Below are 16,808 nucleotides of genomic sequence, written 5' to 3'. Positions count from 1 at the left end.
GGCAAAACACTGCAGGCACCTTCAGGAAGGAAAGTGAACTCTGTTCTTAGGATTTAAAAATTTGATGGTATATTCGGATAAAAGAAGCAGTCTTGGGAATACTTTCATGGATCTGCCTTTATGGCCTGTTTATCCATGTGGCATATGACATGAAAGCAGAAGTACACTCTTATCCTCGGTGTTCAAACTGAGTCAAAGCACAGTCTGAGTTATGGACTGCGCAAACAAGTGAAGCTATTGCCAGAAGTACATACGCCTTTGGTCTAGATGAATGTCTTATCATGTGATTGATAAAATGAAACACAAAATATCTAGAAATGAGTTTTGCATTGTAAACAGTATAGGTCCCAAAATATTGTGTTATGTTGCATCCCCATTTATAAAAGCAAAAATGTCAGATTATATGATTAAGGAAAAACATGACAGGTCTTTTCCCTATGAGCTTACAAGGCTGTTAAGCTGCCTTATAAGATGTCAGTGTTGAAAATATATATATATATACAAAAATTATAACAAGGCCAAGGCATTCCATAAATCCAAACATCCCAGTATTAGCATTCTATAATGGCTAGTGATGCACAGAAAAAATTACTGCAGATCTCTACATCTTTGATTCCCTGCCTGTAAAATGAAGAACACCTGTTTCCTGAGACACATGGAAAGTATTACATAGATTATTTAATGTAAAGCCTTGAAAAAGTACTTACTATCAAGTTTCTGTCCGTTATTATTATTGCCAGTGTGGCAGAAAGTTTGTCTTTTGGTCTGAGGAGCTGTTGTGAAGTAGAACATAGACCAAACTCAGTCATAATCATTTTCAGTTCACATGAGCTTCATTGAACTTGAGACAAGCCATCTGAGTTGAGGTGGATGTGGTGGGGGACGGTCCCCACCCAGGTTTCATTCTGACTGTTAAGAGTATGCAGATATGAAAATCCAGTGTAATACCTAAAGCAAAGTTGCCATGCTTCAGGACTACTCATCTCAGAACTGATTAGCATAGTCAATTTGGGGGGCAAACCCCATCCGCTAGTCTTGCTGCCCTTTCGGCAAATTTTTACAATTTTTTTTCCTGCCATTATTTTTCACAGGTTCACTTTGAACTTTCGTAGGTTGTTTTTTGGGGGGCTTTTTTGTAACATACTCTTAGTATATAGCCCAAGCTAACCTACAACTTATAACAATTCTCCTGCCTCAGCTTCCCAAGTGCTGCAGGTATAGGCATGACATACAATGTCCAGCGAGGAGTTATTTTAATAAGTGCTTGTGGATTTACTACTGAAAACACACATGACCATGTTGGCTATTATCTGCCTCCCACTGCCTGTTTGCTCACCATATCAACTCCACCATTTCATCCTCCTGCCTCCTGGCCTCCTTAGATGAGTTCTGGGGTTACCTTGGCATTATTTTTTAATATTTTGCTTCAAAATTATTTTGATTTTCTTCTGTTATGTTACAGTTGTGAAAAGATGATATAGAATGCCTTATATAATGCTTTGGGAGGAATTTTCCTCTCAATAATATCATAAATTGTATCAATCTAGAAAAAGGACCGTATTACTAGATCTCACCTTGATTTTTCTTTTCTAAACTGACATCCAGCTGTTAGAGAATTTCTTATTATTCAGAGCCCGAGGGTATCTTATTAAATGTAGGTCAAACATTAACTTCTTCTGGTCAAGCCACTAGATTACCCAAGCGTTTACTATTGATTTAGTTATTTTAAAAATGGCTGAATAAAGAAACGTTTTGATGAATTTTCTTATTTCAGCATCAGCAACGTGTATTGCTGTACAGGTACTCCATGTATTGGTACTTGGTAGGTTATGTTCATCACCAGCATCCCCTTGTAGGCTAGAATGCATTGGGTTTCGCACAGTAGGTCTGTCCTCAACAAACAAAAGGATCTAGGAGAATCACTTTACTGTGCTGAATAAGGAAAGAGCACCTAAGAGATGGACCCATCAGTCTTCACTATGAGAACTAATGTAAACGCCTCATCTGATCTATGTGAGATGTTGCCCTGTCCTTAGTTAAATATCCTGGATCTGGATTCTTCCTCAAAAGCATCTTTTATGAGTCACTTGTCTACTGTAGCAATGTCAACACTGAAGCCAACAGCAGTGGAGGCAGCCAGGATTCGTGAAGTCCATCAACTGAATTAGGGCAGTAGTTCAGAAGCCAAAGGGCCAGTTTGAAAATGGATTGCTTTATCCCGCTGTTCTTAGAAATAAATTACAACTTTAGAGCATCTACAGTTTACTATGCACCGATAAGTGCAGAACCAGACCTCACACATCAGGGCTCCCGGGCAGGTAGTTATGATGCCATTAAGGCTAGGACCTCATCAAGTAGCAAACCCAGCTGCAGGAAAACTCGTAGGGGAAGAGTCATCAAATATCCTGCTGCTCTTAAGCCTTTCTCCAAATCAAGGGGGCATGTATAAGTTATGTTAGAAAAATAAAGTCAACAGTCTTGGTGATAGTGCAGTCTAGAGTATTATCAATTTTTATCTACACTAACCATACTTCAGAGAAGTAAAATGAGTAGTCAGATGAACATGTTTATCACCAGTAGTGGCAACACTTTATATCACTGATCTGAGAGATTCATAAAAATAAACTGTGTGTGGGAGAGGGTGTGCGTCTGCATGTGTGCATATGTGTGTGTGTTTCTGTGTATATGTGCATGTGTGTATGTGTGTGTGAGTATGTGTCAGTGTGCTGTACGTGTGTGTGTGTGTGTGTGTGTGTGTGTGGCTCACACACATGCCATGTCTATGTAATATTAAAGAATATTCTTTAGTACTGTGCTTCTTACCTCCTTTCATTTGAATAGACAAATTTATTTTGGGAAACAAGTATCAGAACAGCATACTTACCTCCGTAACCCCAAATGTTGAAGAAATCACCAAGTTGCCTTTTTATATGATTTCCTGTAGTACCGCCTATGGAAGATTGTAAGGAACAAGAGCCTATCATGGACAACAATATTTCTCTGGTGCCTTTTGAGAGACCTGCTGTCATAGAGAAGCTCACGGCAAATATGGGAAAGCGCAAAAGCTCCACTCCTCAGAAGTTTGTGGGTAAGCAGAGCAGATGGATGAGTTGATCCTGCAGAGGTGAAAGACAAGGGTCCATGTGTTAGACCTCCATGTACATCACACACACGCGCACACACACACACACAGCCCTAGGTGTATGGGAAAGTATTAGAAGAAGACTGTGAGATAGTAAACACTGTATCAACGTGGTGTATAAACAGGAACATAAAGGAAATCATATGCGAAAGCTAGCGTGTTCTTTTAACTCTAACTGCCTAAGACATGAGATCAACATGACTGCTCACATTTGTGATATCTTTTTATTTCTATTAGTGTCAGCTTTTTGACAGTTTTACTTCTAATATTAAGTCTCTGAGCATTTGATCTAGAATTCAGAGGCATTTTAATTGTTCCCAAACTTTGCTTTCAAAAAATAAAGTAGCAGTGTCCATCGGAAATAGTTTCAGATGGATCTGTACTTTGTGTATTTGTGTATTTTGTGTATTTGTGTATTGTGCATTTTGGGGTTTCACTCTTCTTTTTCATCCAGCCTATGATTTTTGAGCTGAAAAGATGAAATATGTATTTCAACTTCATTTTTCATTTCCGATGCTCTCTGGCATGCCCAGTGTTGGCATCACTCTGTCCATGTGCTGCACGCTGTGGAGCATCTCTAAGGACAGAGGATCTTAGATTTTTTTAAAATAATGTATGAATGCTAAAATGGAATTGTTAGAGAACTGTTGAGTGGAATTGTTAGAAAACTGTTGTTCCTTGTGTATGGGATATAGTTTTCCTTGTAGTGACATGCCTAAAAGGAAGAGGAAACTGTTAAAACAGGTCCTCCTTGTAATACCAGGGAACATGGTAGGAGACCCTTGTTGGGCAGTGGCTGGCAAACAGCCTTTTCCTTGGCTATTCAAGGGCTATGAGAGTCCTGTTGCTTCAGTAAAACCTTTGAGAAGGCTGCTTTTGAACTTCTTTCTTTCCTTCTTTCTTTCTTTCTTTCTTTCTTTCTTTCTTTCTTTCTTCCTTCCTTCCTTCCTTCCTTCCTTCCTTCCTTCCTTCCTTCCTTCCTTCCTTCTTCCTTTCTTATTTTTTGTTTTGGATATTTTTATCTTTTATTTATTTATTTACACTTCAGAGTTTATCTCCCCCTCTGTCCACCCTCCAACTGGTTCACATCCCATACCTCCTCCCCACCTCCTGTCTCCAGAAGGATGTCCCCACCACCCATCCCTGACTCCACCAGACCTTTAAACTCCCTGGGACCTCCAGTTTCTTGGGGGTTAAGGACATCTTCTCTGACTAAACCCAGACCCAGTGGTCCTCTGCTGTATATGTGTTGGGGGCCTCACATCACCTGGTGTATGCTGCCTGGTTGGTGGTCCAGAGTTTGAGAGATCTCAGGGGTCCAGGTTTATTGAGACTGCTGGTTCTCTTACAGGGTTACCATCCTCATCACTTCTTCCAGCCTTTTCCTAATTCAACCACAGGGCTCAGCATCTCTGTCCGTTGCTTGGGTACAAATATCAGCATCTGACTCTATCAGCTCCTTGTTGGGAGAAGGTTGCTTTTGAATTTTAAGAATTAGCAAATTGCTGTCCAGCCGAAGGGTTTTAGTGATGAGAGCTCATGGAACAACGCTGATGAATGAATGATGGAGGCTTTGTGGGAGGCCAGTTCAGCGCCCTAGATAGTACTCAGTGAGTGTGACTTCATAGCAGCTTCCCATTCTCTTCCTTTTACAATTACCTATGAAAAGAAGGGGGCAGTTCATTTATTTGATTTATCTTGTATTGTGTTGAGATTTTTTTTAAGACCATGTCTCATATTACCTGTAGTCAAATTCACTACTCTGCCAAATAGGAATATTGCTTTTTTTCTTCCTGTTTGAAACTCTCAAAATGCTTCATGGTTAGTGTTTAAAACTTGTGTTGAAATAAAACACTGGGGAAAAATTATAGTAAATGTTAAAGAAAAAGTCAATATGCTTCAAACAAGAAAAAGCCTGGAGACTAACAACAGACATTCAGAGTATCACCTTCACACATCTGGATACATCTGGTATAAAAGTGAAAAGTGGCCACTTCTAAGAAACAAAACTTCATGAACAAGTCTTTTTAAGAGTAATTCCTCATATATTTTAAGTAGCCTTTAATTCCTTTAATTTTTATCAGTTGATACAATTTCAAACTAATTTAGTAATGACCATTTACATTCTAATACTTGACATATATTGACTCTATAGCTTTTCTTTTCTAAAGGTAGTAACTAAATCAATCAAGTTAACCCAGCTCAGGAGTGAAGCACCATAGGCTATAACCGCATCCCTTCTGATCTTAGGATATCTGTAGCTCATGTACTGTGTTTGAGATAGGCAGAAACGTGCATAGACTGATTTCTTTTCACCCGGCATTTATTCTTTCTCCTCTAATTCTGAGCCTCACACAATTGGAAGTTTCAATAGAAACTAGTAATAAGATAAAAAGCAGACCCTTGGGGCTGGAAGCATTTCTAGGGTGGCATTAGAACAAGGGCAAATGCTTCTTACAAATCCCCTTTGTGTGGTCACATACCTGAGCATCTCCACAGAACTAAAGGGCCCAGACACTTGACCTAAAGAGTAAAACAGCACAGCTTAGTGAGATGTAGTGTTCAGTTAACTTCTCATACCTTTCAATGTTTTTAACCCCATCACTAATTTTGTTGTATTTTCTTCTTTCTTTTTTCTTTTCCTTTCTTTTTTTTTTTTCTTTTTTTTTTTTAATGTTAGGGGAAAAGCTTATGCGATTCAGCTACCCAGATATTCATTTTGATATGAACTTAACATATGAGAAGGAGGCTGAGCTGATGCAGTCTCATATGATGGACCAAGCCATCAACAATGCAATCACCTACCTTGGAGCTGAGGCCCTTCACCCTCTGATGCAGCATGCACCAAGCACAATCGCTGAGGTGGCCCCAGTTATAAGCTCAGCTTATTCTCAGGTCTATCATCCAAACAGGATAGAAAGACCCATTAGCAGGGAAACATCTGATAGTCACGAAAACAACATGGATGGCCCCATCTCTCTCATCAGACCAAAGAGTCGACCCCAGGAAAGAGAGGCCTCGCCCAGCAATAGCTGCCTCGATTCTACTGACTCAGAAAGTAGCCATGATGACCGCCAGTCCTACCAAGGAAACCCTGCCTTAAATCCCAAGAGGAAACAAAGCCCAGCTTACATGAAGGAGGATGTCAAGGCTTTGGATGCTACCAAGGCCCCCAAGGGCTCTCTGAAGGACATCTATAAGGTTTTCAATGGAGAAGGAGAACAGATAAGGGCCTTCAAGTGTGAGCACTGCCGAGTCCTTTTTCTAGACCATGTCATGTACACCATTCACATGGGTTGCCATGGCTACCGGGACCCACTGGAATGCAACATCTGTGGCTACAGAAGCCAGGACCGCTACGAATTTTCATCACACATTGTTCGAGGGGAGCACACATTCCACTAGGCCTTTTCATTCCAAAGGGGACCCCTATGAAGAACTGCACATGAAGAAATACTGCACTTACAGTCCCACCTTCCCTCGGATGGCGACATGCTGTCTTCTGGATGCTGTCACTGTCTATAATTCTTATTTTGTGGACAAAATGTCATTTGCTCTGCCTAACTACAATGAGGAAGAAACAAAAGAAAAGGGATGGGATGTTCAATGATAACTTGGCTTGTTTATTTCGTGAGCATTTAAAGCAGTTCATTGCAGCCATGCATCCTTGTTAAGGCCTATCATAATTTAGGAGATCATTCAGTTCATAGAGGTTCATCCAAGAGATTCTGATCTGCCATTCATATTCAGGATTGTGATAGAAGGCAGGAAAGTTGAGAGTTTTCTGGGTAGGATGCTTGGCAATTTAAAATGGTCTAAGTCATTTTACTCTCAAAGAAGTTTCAAAATGTAAACCGATTTTATTTTCTGTTCGTTAGAGATCATGGAACACAAAAACAATGTTATTTTCCATAACTACTAGGATGAGTTGAATTGTTGTGGGTTCTGTGTTTACCTCCCCTACGGAATTTATAATTGAGTATGTTTTACACTGTATCATATAGCAAAAATTTTAAACTACAGGTAGTCAAGGGCCGCTACGATACATCTGAGGTCCTTTGATCTTATTTTTCTAAACTTGGCGCACTGTTTTTCCATAGTTTTGATGACTGGCATTTTATAGACACCCTGGCAGCCTTACTTTTAACACCTGTAACAAATAGTATTTTTTATGTAGTTTTCAGAATAACATATGGTCTCAAGAGTGGGTAAGAGGCAGTCAGTAATTTCCAGGAAGAATTCTGCTTTTCACAATTTGAGATTTTTTTTTAAGCTGTAATATGATGGCAGCTTAGTATACATGTTTGCTTCTAAAGGTGTGTTTACGATCGTCACTTTATCAGCATTCAATCAGTGTTAACAAGTCAGCAGAAAAGTGTAATTAGGCGAACAGTAGGGGGAATTCCCACTCTAAGAACCCTTTTCTGGTATTTCTCTTCAAGCTGTGACCACTCAGTGTTCTGTCCACAGTCCATTCCTCTTTGACTCTTGGAATAGAAGGTCTTAAAAAGCCTTGCTAGCAGTTGCTTCTTTTAAAATCTTGGAGCAACTGTTAATTGGACCTGAAAGTGGTAACTTGAACCCTGGAAGGTCTTTTATTTACTAGGGCTATTTATTCCACTATTTCTTCAGTAATAAGAGTTACTACCTTTGCTGGAGACAAAAGGGAACTTCTTTGTTACCTGAATAACATAGTGCAGGTCAAACAAACAAGCAAAAAGTTTTCTTTCAGCCTTCCCGGAGTTGAGAATGTGACCATCTTTAGGAGAAGGTCCCGCACTTTAAAAATAAAAACAAAAAATCCAACTCTAGAGTTCCTTATCAGAAATGAATCTCAACCCCTTAGTCAAGAATTTTCTGTCGTCTCTTAATTTGCACGTGAGAAATACTTCCATATCTCATGCTCAGGTTTTAATCTGATCTTTGTGAGTTCTCAATTGTTTTTTTTTTTTTTTTTCTTTTTCTTTTCTGAACTTGACTTGCATTTGTGGGTAGGATTGGAGCACACTGTTATCAAGGCATTCGGGGGAATCAACTTGGCAGACATAACTTGCTGCTTGTGTTTGAGGAAAACAAACCTGACCATAACTGGATTATTTGACAGTCATTTGTAAATGCTGAGAGGTCTGCTGTGTGGTAACACATCGCTGCTCCAACAGTCCCTTGAGTGACATGCCCAAACCATGTCACTGCACTTTGCCTTGGGAAGTACCACGACTGGAGAAGTACCCACGGATGAGCAGTGTGCTCCGAACTCGCTTTGCAGGTTTCTGTCTGATCATTTAAGGAACTTCTTAGCTCTTCCATAGCCAGAGCGAGGTAGTTCTGACTTGCCTCTTTTACTAATCCTTATCTTAGTTCTTTCTGGAGAAATATCCAACTGGTTCCTTAACATGTAAGAGAATGCACCAAACCAGAGCTATATCAAATGCCAATTGTTGGTTTTGTTTTTTTTTTTTTGGCGGGGGGGGGGGGGGGGGTTGTATCCCTTGGTACATTTTAAAAACATAGCTTCCTCGGGGATGAAACATCTCATCATGCCTTCCCTATCCCCACTTACCCTACACACTCTGGAATCACAGTGAAAAGGATATTTATTTCTGAATGAGGTAAATAAGTTTAAGGCTCCTGACTTCTTTGTTTTAACTGCAACTTGAGGAAGCATCTGGATGTCTGTCAGTGTGTCCCTTTCGGCTCTTTGTGAACACCTGCAGGCATCTGCTATCTCTTCCTTCTCTCTGCTAGCACCTGCTCTATTAACAATCATGTACCTACCTGCCCTGGGATGACACTGAATTTAGGTGTACTGGAAGAGTTGTGTCCTTCCCCTACGAAGGTGGTACCGATGTGCTCTGCCTTTCTGATCCCATTTTATTGGAAAACCTGATGTACTCAAAGGCGTGAACTATAAGGGTAGATTGGCTGTACATATGCACTTAGCCTTTTCTTTCTTTTTCAGCTGCATGGCACAAGATACAGAAAAAAAAGTAGATAGCTCTGCTGTGACAGGGACAAATGGGGACAAGCTGAATTCAAGATTTGTGGGTTACGATAAACTTTGTGGACATAGTGCTGTCTGAGGGACCCTCAATGACTGTATTTGCCTCTTTTTCACCAAAGAGAATAGGAGACATGGTAGCACCTAAAAATAGGTATGAAGGCCAGATACCAAATAAATCAAATTTACATAACCGTTACAAGACCAGTTTATTTAGGTGACATTTTACAGTTGAGAGAGAATTTGAGGGGCACGAAAATGGGTTATCCTCTGTGTTTTCCAGTTTGTCAGGAATTTATCAGATGGCTCTGCCCTAATTTTGCCCAGATTTTTTTTTTTTTATCACCAGTTCCTTCTGGAGAAACATGCTGCGTCTCTATAGTAGTGATTGATTGCTTGTTATAAAGGCTTTTTAGAACAGTGAGAGCCGCCAGCCCAATGAGCGGTAGAGGGAAGTGTGAAACACTGTCATTCAAACATTCCGTTAATAATTCTCTGGATAAAATGGGGATGTGAGGGCCAACCATTAAGATTTAGAATGAAGTTGGCTGCCTGGCTGGCATACATACAGGTCAGTGTTTGAATGCAGTACAGTTTGCATGCACATGCATATTGCACATTCTTTTAATGAAAATTCACAGAAAAGAAGCAATTAGCATTGCCAGTTGTATTACAAAAGCTTAGAGTTAGAAGTACAGTACAGTTACTACGCCAGCAGTTGGGTCTAATTCAGCAGGTTGTATTAAGAAAGCCCCATGTTGTCAGTGTGTCTTTAAGGCTAATGGCAATTTAAATCACAAATCTCCATTGTCTGCATCCAGAAAAACAAACAAAGCAAGGCAAAAAACAATGAAACAATGAAAAGATATTGAGTTGACTGGAGAATATTTGAAGAAATATAGATTTTTTTTGTGAGAGGAAGAAGTTGCAGGAAGTAATTTAGCAACCTTGGCTTGTGTTTGTGCTTCTCTGACCCAGTTGCACACCTCACAAGTTTGGTCTTTCCAAACCTTCATCTTCTCTCCTAAATGACAAGTTAGGGTAGAAAGATTCATGGAAGAGGCTGGAGAGGACAAGGAGAGCTGTCTGCCCCTAGATTCAGGACTGCGCCTTACACTGTCCAAGTCACCTGCCACATACTGTCTTAGCCTTGAAATTGTAGATTGGTGGTGATCGTCAGTTGTACTTCATGTTATTTTAATAACTACTGTCTGTATAATTATTCTACAGCAAAAGCTCCCCCAAATCCAAAAGGGGAAAAAAGTGAGGGATGAATTGAAACTTTGTATATATAAAAGTTATTTTATAAATGTTTTAGTCTTCCAGTTTCTGCAAAATAATTAAAATATACAGTAACTGGTCTCTTAAACCCTGAACTTAATGTATTAAATACTTATAAAATTTTATATTGGTGCCTTTTAAAAATGCATTGAGAGTGTTGGTTAGCTCTTTAGCTCTACCACACTTTTACTGTGTATTTTTTAAGAAAAAAAAAAATCACATAAAATCTAAGTACTCTCTAATTCACCTTTGTGTTCTTAGAAGAAGAAGAAAAAAACTGCTAAAAGAATTTCCAGACTTTTAGCTGAGCTGGCAAAAGTGACAAAAAAAAAAAAAAAAAAAACAAACTTTGAAACCAGATTTTAATCTTTTTAGCTTGATGATATTTCTGGACATTATTCTATGGTAGAGGCAAAATAGAAGGTAGACTCACATATCAGCAATGAATTGGATTATGCTATATGTTTTGATTTCTTCTTGAGGAAGAATATGTTTTGCATCACACAGGGGTTTCTTTGTATAATTTGGAGTCAGTAATTACAGTATTGCTTTGCTTTGTTTTAAATACCCGACTGATGTTACTCTAGTCTTGGGTCTTCTGTCTCTTCTGTCTTCTAACCTGTGGTTGTTTTGTGAAATGGCGTGGGAATGCAGATCATTGTCTCCTCTTGAACAAGACAAAGCTCAGCACACTAGTCCCGTGACTGGTCTCCAAAATGTCATCTCAGATGTGTAGTCTGGGGTCGTCTGTCACTTCTAAGGGGTGTCTTCAACTATGACAGCTTTTTAAAAACGAGCTGCTGGCTGGGTAAAGCAGACATCATATGACCAAGAAGCTGTGATACGCTAGTGTTTCCTTCTGTCATCGTGTTGTACTCTTAGGCCAAATAATGACACCTTGACTGTTTTTACATTTACTACAGAAACCTAAACTTTTGGAATTTTCAAAGGTTTTTATGTAATGTTCTATTTCACAGCGGTTTCCTTTTCTCTTGCTGTACTGAGTCTGTGAGTATTTTTTTTTTCAGATGCACTCTTGGAAATAAGTTCTGAATTCTGTTTATGGCGTTTCTCTCGCTTGACACTCCGTGTATAGATGTTCTGTATAAGTTTGTTATGAATCCACCTTTCTCATGTATGGACAGTGAGAAGTACATGAACAACTAGTTTCCTAAGATGACTTTTATATTATGAATTAATATGAAATTTACAGGTCATGTGCACCTTAAGTGCAGAATCAAAACTTCCTATAGGTCCACATAAGCAGTTCTCAGTGAACCGGGCCTTCAGTTTACCTCAAGTGACATGTAGTAAGGAAAGCCCGGGAACATGGAGGTCACTCTCTGCAGCACAGTGCACTTAGTAGCATGTTGCTGAATCTCAGTTACAGAAAATGGATATTTAAAGGAACACACTGGAAGGATGCAAGGGATTGAGGGACTGCTGATATTTTCGTTGTTGCTGTTGCTTTGTGCTTTTCAAAAAGTTGTTCAAATTATGGAACTGTGATCTAAAAACGGTTTGACAGTGGAGCACCAGAGAGGATGTCCACCACTCACTTGCCCTTCGGTACGACTAAGCTCTGAGTTTGCGTCTTCAACTCTACCTTCCTCTCCCCTCCTCATCCCTACTCTGTCTGTGGCCCTCCTCTCGGTGTCATTTCCTCTTGGTGGCTCTCTTGACACTCCTACTAGTTAGGAGGTCAACTCTGAACTTCTGACTCATTAAATCTTAATTTTTGTCTCAGTGGTTTTAGTTAGCTGTGTAGTCTGCTGGCGTATTTTTATACCCACGTGTAGTTTTATATTTTTAAAGCGTGGTTGAGTTGACATGGTGCACTCCGTAGTCCTTATTTTGCTTCACTCTCAAGTAGGAGGCACCTAACGTGACTCCAGAAATTCTGTAATCAGAGTATCCGTCTGGCTCCTTTGTGCTTGGATTTTGATTTGTTTGGCTTTCTTCTTAAATACAAATCATACAAGAGTAGACTTTCCCCCCACCATAGAGGATAAAAATGTAAAGCAAAGAGTCTTAACTTTCTCCCAACCGGGGGGCGGGGCGAGTGCTGTCCCACTTCTGCAGTGATGTTCCAGGCTCAGAGGGGTCTCCAGACCCCAGGCTTGCCTGTCATCGGGTCTCTTCGACCCTGTTATTTGCAGCTTTGGGATGGTTTCTTTTGCTATGGAGTTTAACAGCTCTTCTTTTTTCCATAAAAGTGCAATACCCCTCTTGAAGTCTTAAAAACTATGGTAATTTTCTTCTTTTCTTTCTCTGACATTTGTCTCATTAGCCAATGATGAAAAGAAATCTTTGGAAATTCTAACATGTCATAGGACATAGGCAAATATGGAAACCACTCTGCTATGAAAAGTTGAAAAAAAAAACGTATTAACAAACGACTCCTCTGACTTTCTAGAAACTTCGTTTAGACTAAATTTTCTTTGAAATCATGAATGAAAGTTTATCCTGAGGCTGAAATATAATTTTTCTCCCACTCTTGTCTAATGCTCTTAAGTTAAATAACTAATATTTAATGTTTTCATTTCTCTCATTTTGGAAAATAAATATCAAAGCACTTAGGTCAGGTTTAAATCAATATTACCTGTTGGAAAAAAATTTTTTTACATATTTAAAGCAGACCTGTTTCAATGCAGATGGAGAAGTATCTTTTGTATTATTCATATTTATATGTAGTGTGTTCTTTTCTTTTTTTAATACCTGTGTTTCTGTAGTAAGACTGCTGTAATGTAAATACACGTTTTATTAAAAAGTAACATTTCTTTGGCATTTCTTTTGATGGCACATACTGTATTTTTACAGTATATGTCTTGGCTACTTAACTTTTTTTTCTTTAATAATACCAAAGGTAATTAGACTATTTTAAGGACTAATTGCTTGACAGTTTCTAGACTACTTTGATTTTTTTAGAAGAAAAAAGAAAAAAGGATAAAAAAAAGTCAAACCAGTGAACCTCATTTTTTCAAACTAATAATTTGGGGAAATAAAAACTATTGTTTAAAAAGAAATATATATAAATATATATATAAATATCTGTAAAATTAAAATCCCAGACCTTGTATGTCAGGTTTGCTCAGTGTAATGTAGGGTTTTTTTTTGTTTTGTTTTTGTTTTTGTTTTTAAAGGCTCAAATACCTCAGAAAATGGGGTTTACTATGGAAATACTGCGACAGTCTCTGCAGCTGTGTGAGCTGTCATTCTGCTGCATACTGATTGGGAGACCTCCACTAAACAGTTTTATCACTGCAGACTAAAATGTGGGACTTGTATTTTCTTTGTTTTTAATGCACACACGTGCATGCTCTGTGCGTGTATGTGGGTACCGTGTATATGTGTGTGAGTGTTGTATATGCATGTGTGAATGTGTGTGTGTGTGCGTGCTTGTGTGTGTGTGTGCGTGCTTGTGTGTGTGTGTGTGTGTGTGTGTGTGTGTACAACTGAAGAAGCTGCAAAAACTTTGTAATACTTTGTGAAAGGGTTATATTATAAAGGTTTGTACTGTCTGAGTGCACAGCTACTGGAATAAACTTAGCCAATCTCAGGAACAAGCATATAATTTGTCCAAGATTTATTTCTTCTCAGAAGTGTAAGTGCAGTTTTTAATTCTGTATATTATTTAATATTTTACCAATAAAATAAACTTCTGACAGAAATTATTTGGTACAAAAACTTTTTGTTGAAAATTCTGTACACAACTACATCTCTCCAGTCACTGAAGACTAAACTGTTGAATAGTTCCAGCTGGCTTGGTCATCACCAGTGTGTGTGTGTGTGTGTGTGTGTGTGTGTGTGTGTGTGTGTGAGTGTTTGTGTGTCCTGTCCTAGAGTTGCAATGTGTGTGATCTCGCCTTAATCATTAGCTACTGCCCAGCACTTTGTTGTGTCTACTGTGGCAGATAACTAGACATCACATGTTTTTATCAAGGGTAACATCTCTATGATTCAACTAATTCTCATACAATTCTGTTGCTACCTTTAAGCCTAATTTGAGATCTTTCTCTATCAAAGTCTCCCTTCTTCTATGGAAGACGTCAGACATAAAGGAAAGTGTAGGGTAGCTGGCCCCAGCTTACCACTGAGGAACACAAGTGATTCAAGTATTGGTCAATAATCATAAGTCAGCATTTCTTAGTAGTCAGAACAGAATTAAAAAAAAAAACATGGAGTAAAATACAGGATTGGACTGCATTTGACTGCCAGCTCTGCCTCCCATAGCCCTACCTCTATGAGTGTGAAGGGCTAATGCCTCAGATTCCATAAGGATTGTATCTTTTCCACAAGAAGATTGTTCTATTACAAAGATATTCCCAACCACAAATCTAAAAGGGCCTGGATAACTGGAAATCTATTTTACTTAGCTTTATCTAGCTGCTTAGCTCTTGTGCCAATTTATAAAGTCCCACACACTTTTGAGATAGCTATTAAATTTTCATCGGTACATATTTACAGAATCTCTGGGTATTTGCAATAGTTCTCAATAAATTCACTTCCATATGTCACACAGAATGAGAGATAGCACAAATTCAAATGAACATGTATAATCTCAACAAAGCATCATTCAAAATATGAGCCTGTAGCTGGAGGCAGGTGAATGAGAAATACTAAGCAGAATAAACCAAATTACTTCTAGGACTAAGGTTACAAAGGGCCTTTCTAGATCAGAAATATCAGGCTGGTTTATCTATTAAGAGCCAAGTTTTTAAAAACAACAAATAATTGAACATCCCTTATGCTCTTACATTTTATACAAATCCAGTCAGAAGTAGGTTAAGTTGTTGATATGCTAAGACTTTTATCAGCATCCTCAAGCCAAAGGCCCAGTCTTGAGGGACCAGTCATTTGGTGAAGCAATTTCATTTAGTGTTCTAAACAATGCCCTTTCCTGTTGCTTGTGCCCTAAATGGCAACAAAACCCCATATCTTGTCAGTAGCCTTACAGGAAGTTCCCAGTGTACTTTGTTTTATCTTAATTTGACAGGTAGGCTTCTATGATGCCTAAGGAAGGTATTTCCCTAAACTATCTGACAGGCAAAAGAATATAAAGTCATTTGAAAACACACACACACACCCATATAAAATTGGATAAAGGCAGGAAAAATCCAAAGAGATGCTCACTCTAAGAAAGGTAAACACGGCAGCATCTTTTCCTCCTCTGGTGATTTACACTCCTGGGTAGTATCCCCCCATCAAACCAATTGCTTTTAACTTCAACTTTACCAGGCAAAATACAAGCCCCTCAAAATATTAAAAAAAAAAAAAAAACAGATAGTGCCCAAACTGGTGTTGAGATGTTTATTCTGAAAACCCTTAGAAGAGCTGTTTGAACAACTGAAATGTTGATGAAGATGAGGATATTTCAATTCTCCAGGAAGATCCACAGGTAAAGCGGAACTAAGGTAAGGGTGTCTGGGCTGGGCTCTGGGGCAGCTGAGACGAGCCTATAGTAAAGAAGGCTTGTTTTACATTGTGCATTTCATTTAACAGTCGATGTGGGAGTTAGAATCAGCTAGCTCTACCAAGAATGCTGAGCGAATCCCTAAATGTTGAAGTAGAATTGGCAACACTGCCATATAATAAAATACCAATGACCTAGACTAAGTATTGGTTTGGGGCATAAAAGCTTAAAGGATTGTCATTCCTGAAGACTTTTTTACGATACCAATTCTAATAGTCCCATGAGCAATGGTAATTCAGGATATGAGGTAGTGAAGGTGGTAGGTACACACCTTGGAAATGGGATATGCCCAACAGGAAGTGAGTGGCTATCTTGCTTTTTATTCCTTTCCTGTTTTTCACTTCGTTCCCGCCTTATCTTTTTATATTGTGTTTTTCCTGTATTTATTTTCTGTCTTCTTCTTTGTTTCTCTACAACAGACCTGTTTTTCTCTTTCCCATTTCTTCTGTAGAGTCTGTTGTATCATTTGTTGACTACTCCCACATGACCCTGTCACAATTTTGATTAACTACTCTGAAGTACAGTCTATTTGAACGTGAGTGATTTAGTGCAACTAGAATATGTGTGGCTTCTAACCAGATCCTTTTTCGGTAAGTGCTTTACAAATGAACACAGTTATCACTGGCTAAGTTCCTTTCACATTTCTTGTGCAAAGTAGATACTGTCTGGTCCTTAACTTCCATTTTATTTTCAAGGAAACAGAGTCCTCTTAAATTATGGTTGGTTTGTTTGTTTGTTCATTTTGTAAACATCCAAAATCAGTCAAAAAGCTAAATACCAACAGAAATATTTTAGCATTTTTCTCCTTCTGATTCTTAGAATGATCCCAATTGAACTTGCTGGCATAGGCAACGCAGAGGGCAAGGAGAGGCACTGAGGAATACAGGGCTAAGGTGTAAGGCAAGAAATAATCT

At 38.8% G+C, this 16,808-nt stretch overlaps 1 protein-coding gene across 17 annotated transcripts in view; it reads left to right on the top strand.

The window, feature by feature from the left end:
• Ikzf2 (IKAROS family zinc finger 2) overlaps positions 1 to 14,108 on the top strand; it is a 156,145-nt gene extending 142,037 nt beyond the window's left edge. For 16 of the 17 annotated variants that reach the window (XM_006495965.3, XM_017320399.1, XM_030253862.1 and 13 more), the window contains 2 exons: positions 2,945 to 3,088; positions 5,823 to 13,990. In XM_006495965.3, coding sequence (XP_006496028.1) covers positions 2,945 to 3,088; positions 5,823 to 6,547 — 869 coding nt within the window. In that variant the 3' untranslated portion in view covers positions 6,548 to 13,990. Of the gene's footprint in view, positions 1 to 2,944; positions 3,089 to 5,822 lie in introns of all 17 variants that reach the window. The other variant, NM_011770.4, reaches the window with a different exon arrangement.
• The last annotated feature ends 2,700 nt before the right edge of the window (positions 14,109 to 16,808 follow it).

Source organism: Mus musculus, chromosome 1, assembly GCF_000001635.26.
Source record: "Mus musculus strain C57BL/6J chromosome 1, GRCm38.p6 C57BL/6J".
Taxonomy (NCBI): domain Eukaryota; kingdom Metazoa; phylum Chordata; class Mammalia; order Rodentia; family Muridae; genus Mus; species Mus musculus.
The sequence above is the reverse complement of the archived record's forward strand: the minus strand, read 5'-3'. Positions and strand labels throughout refer to the sequence as shown.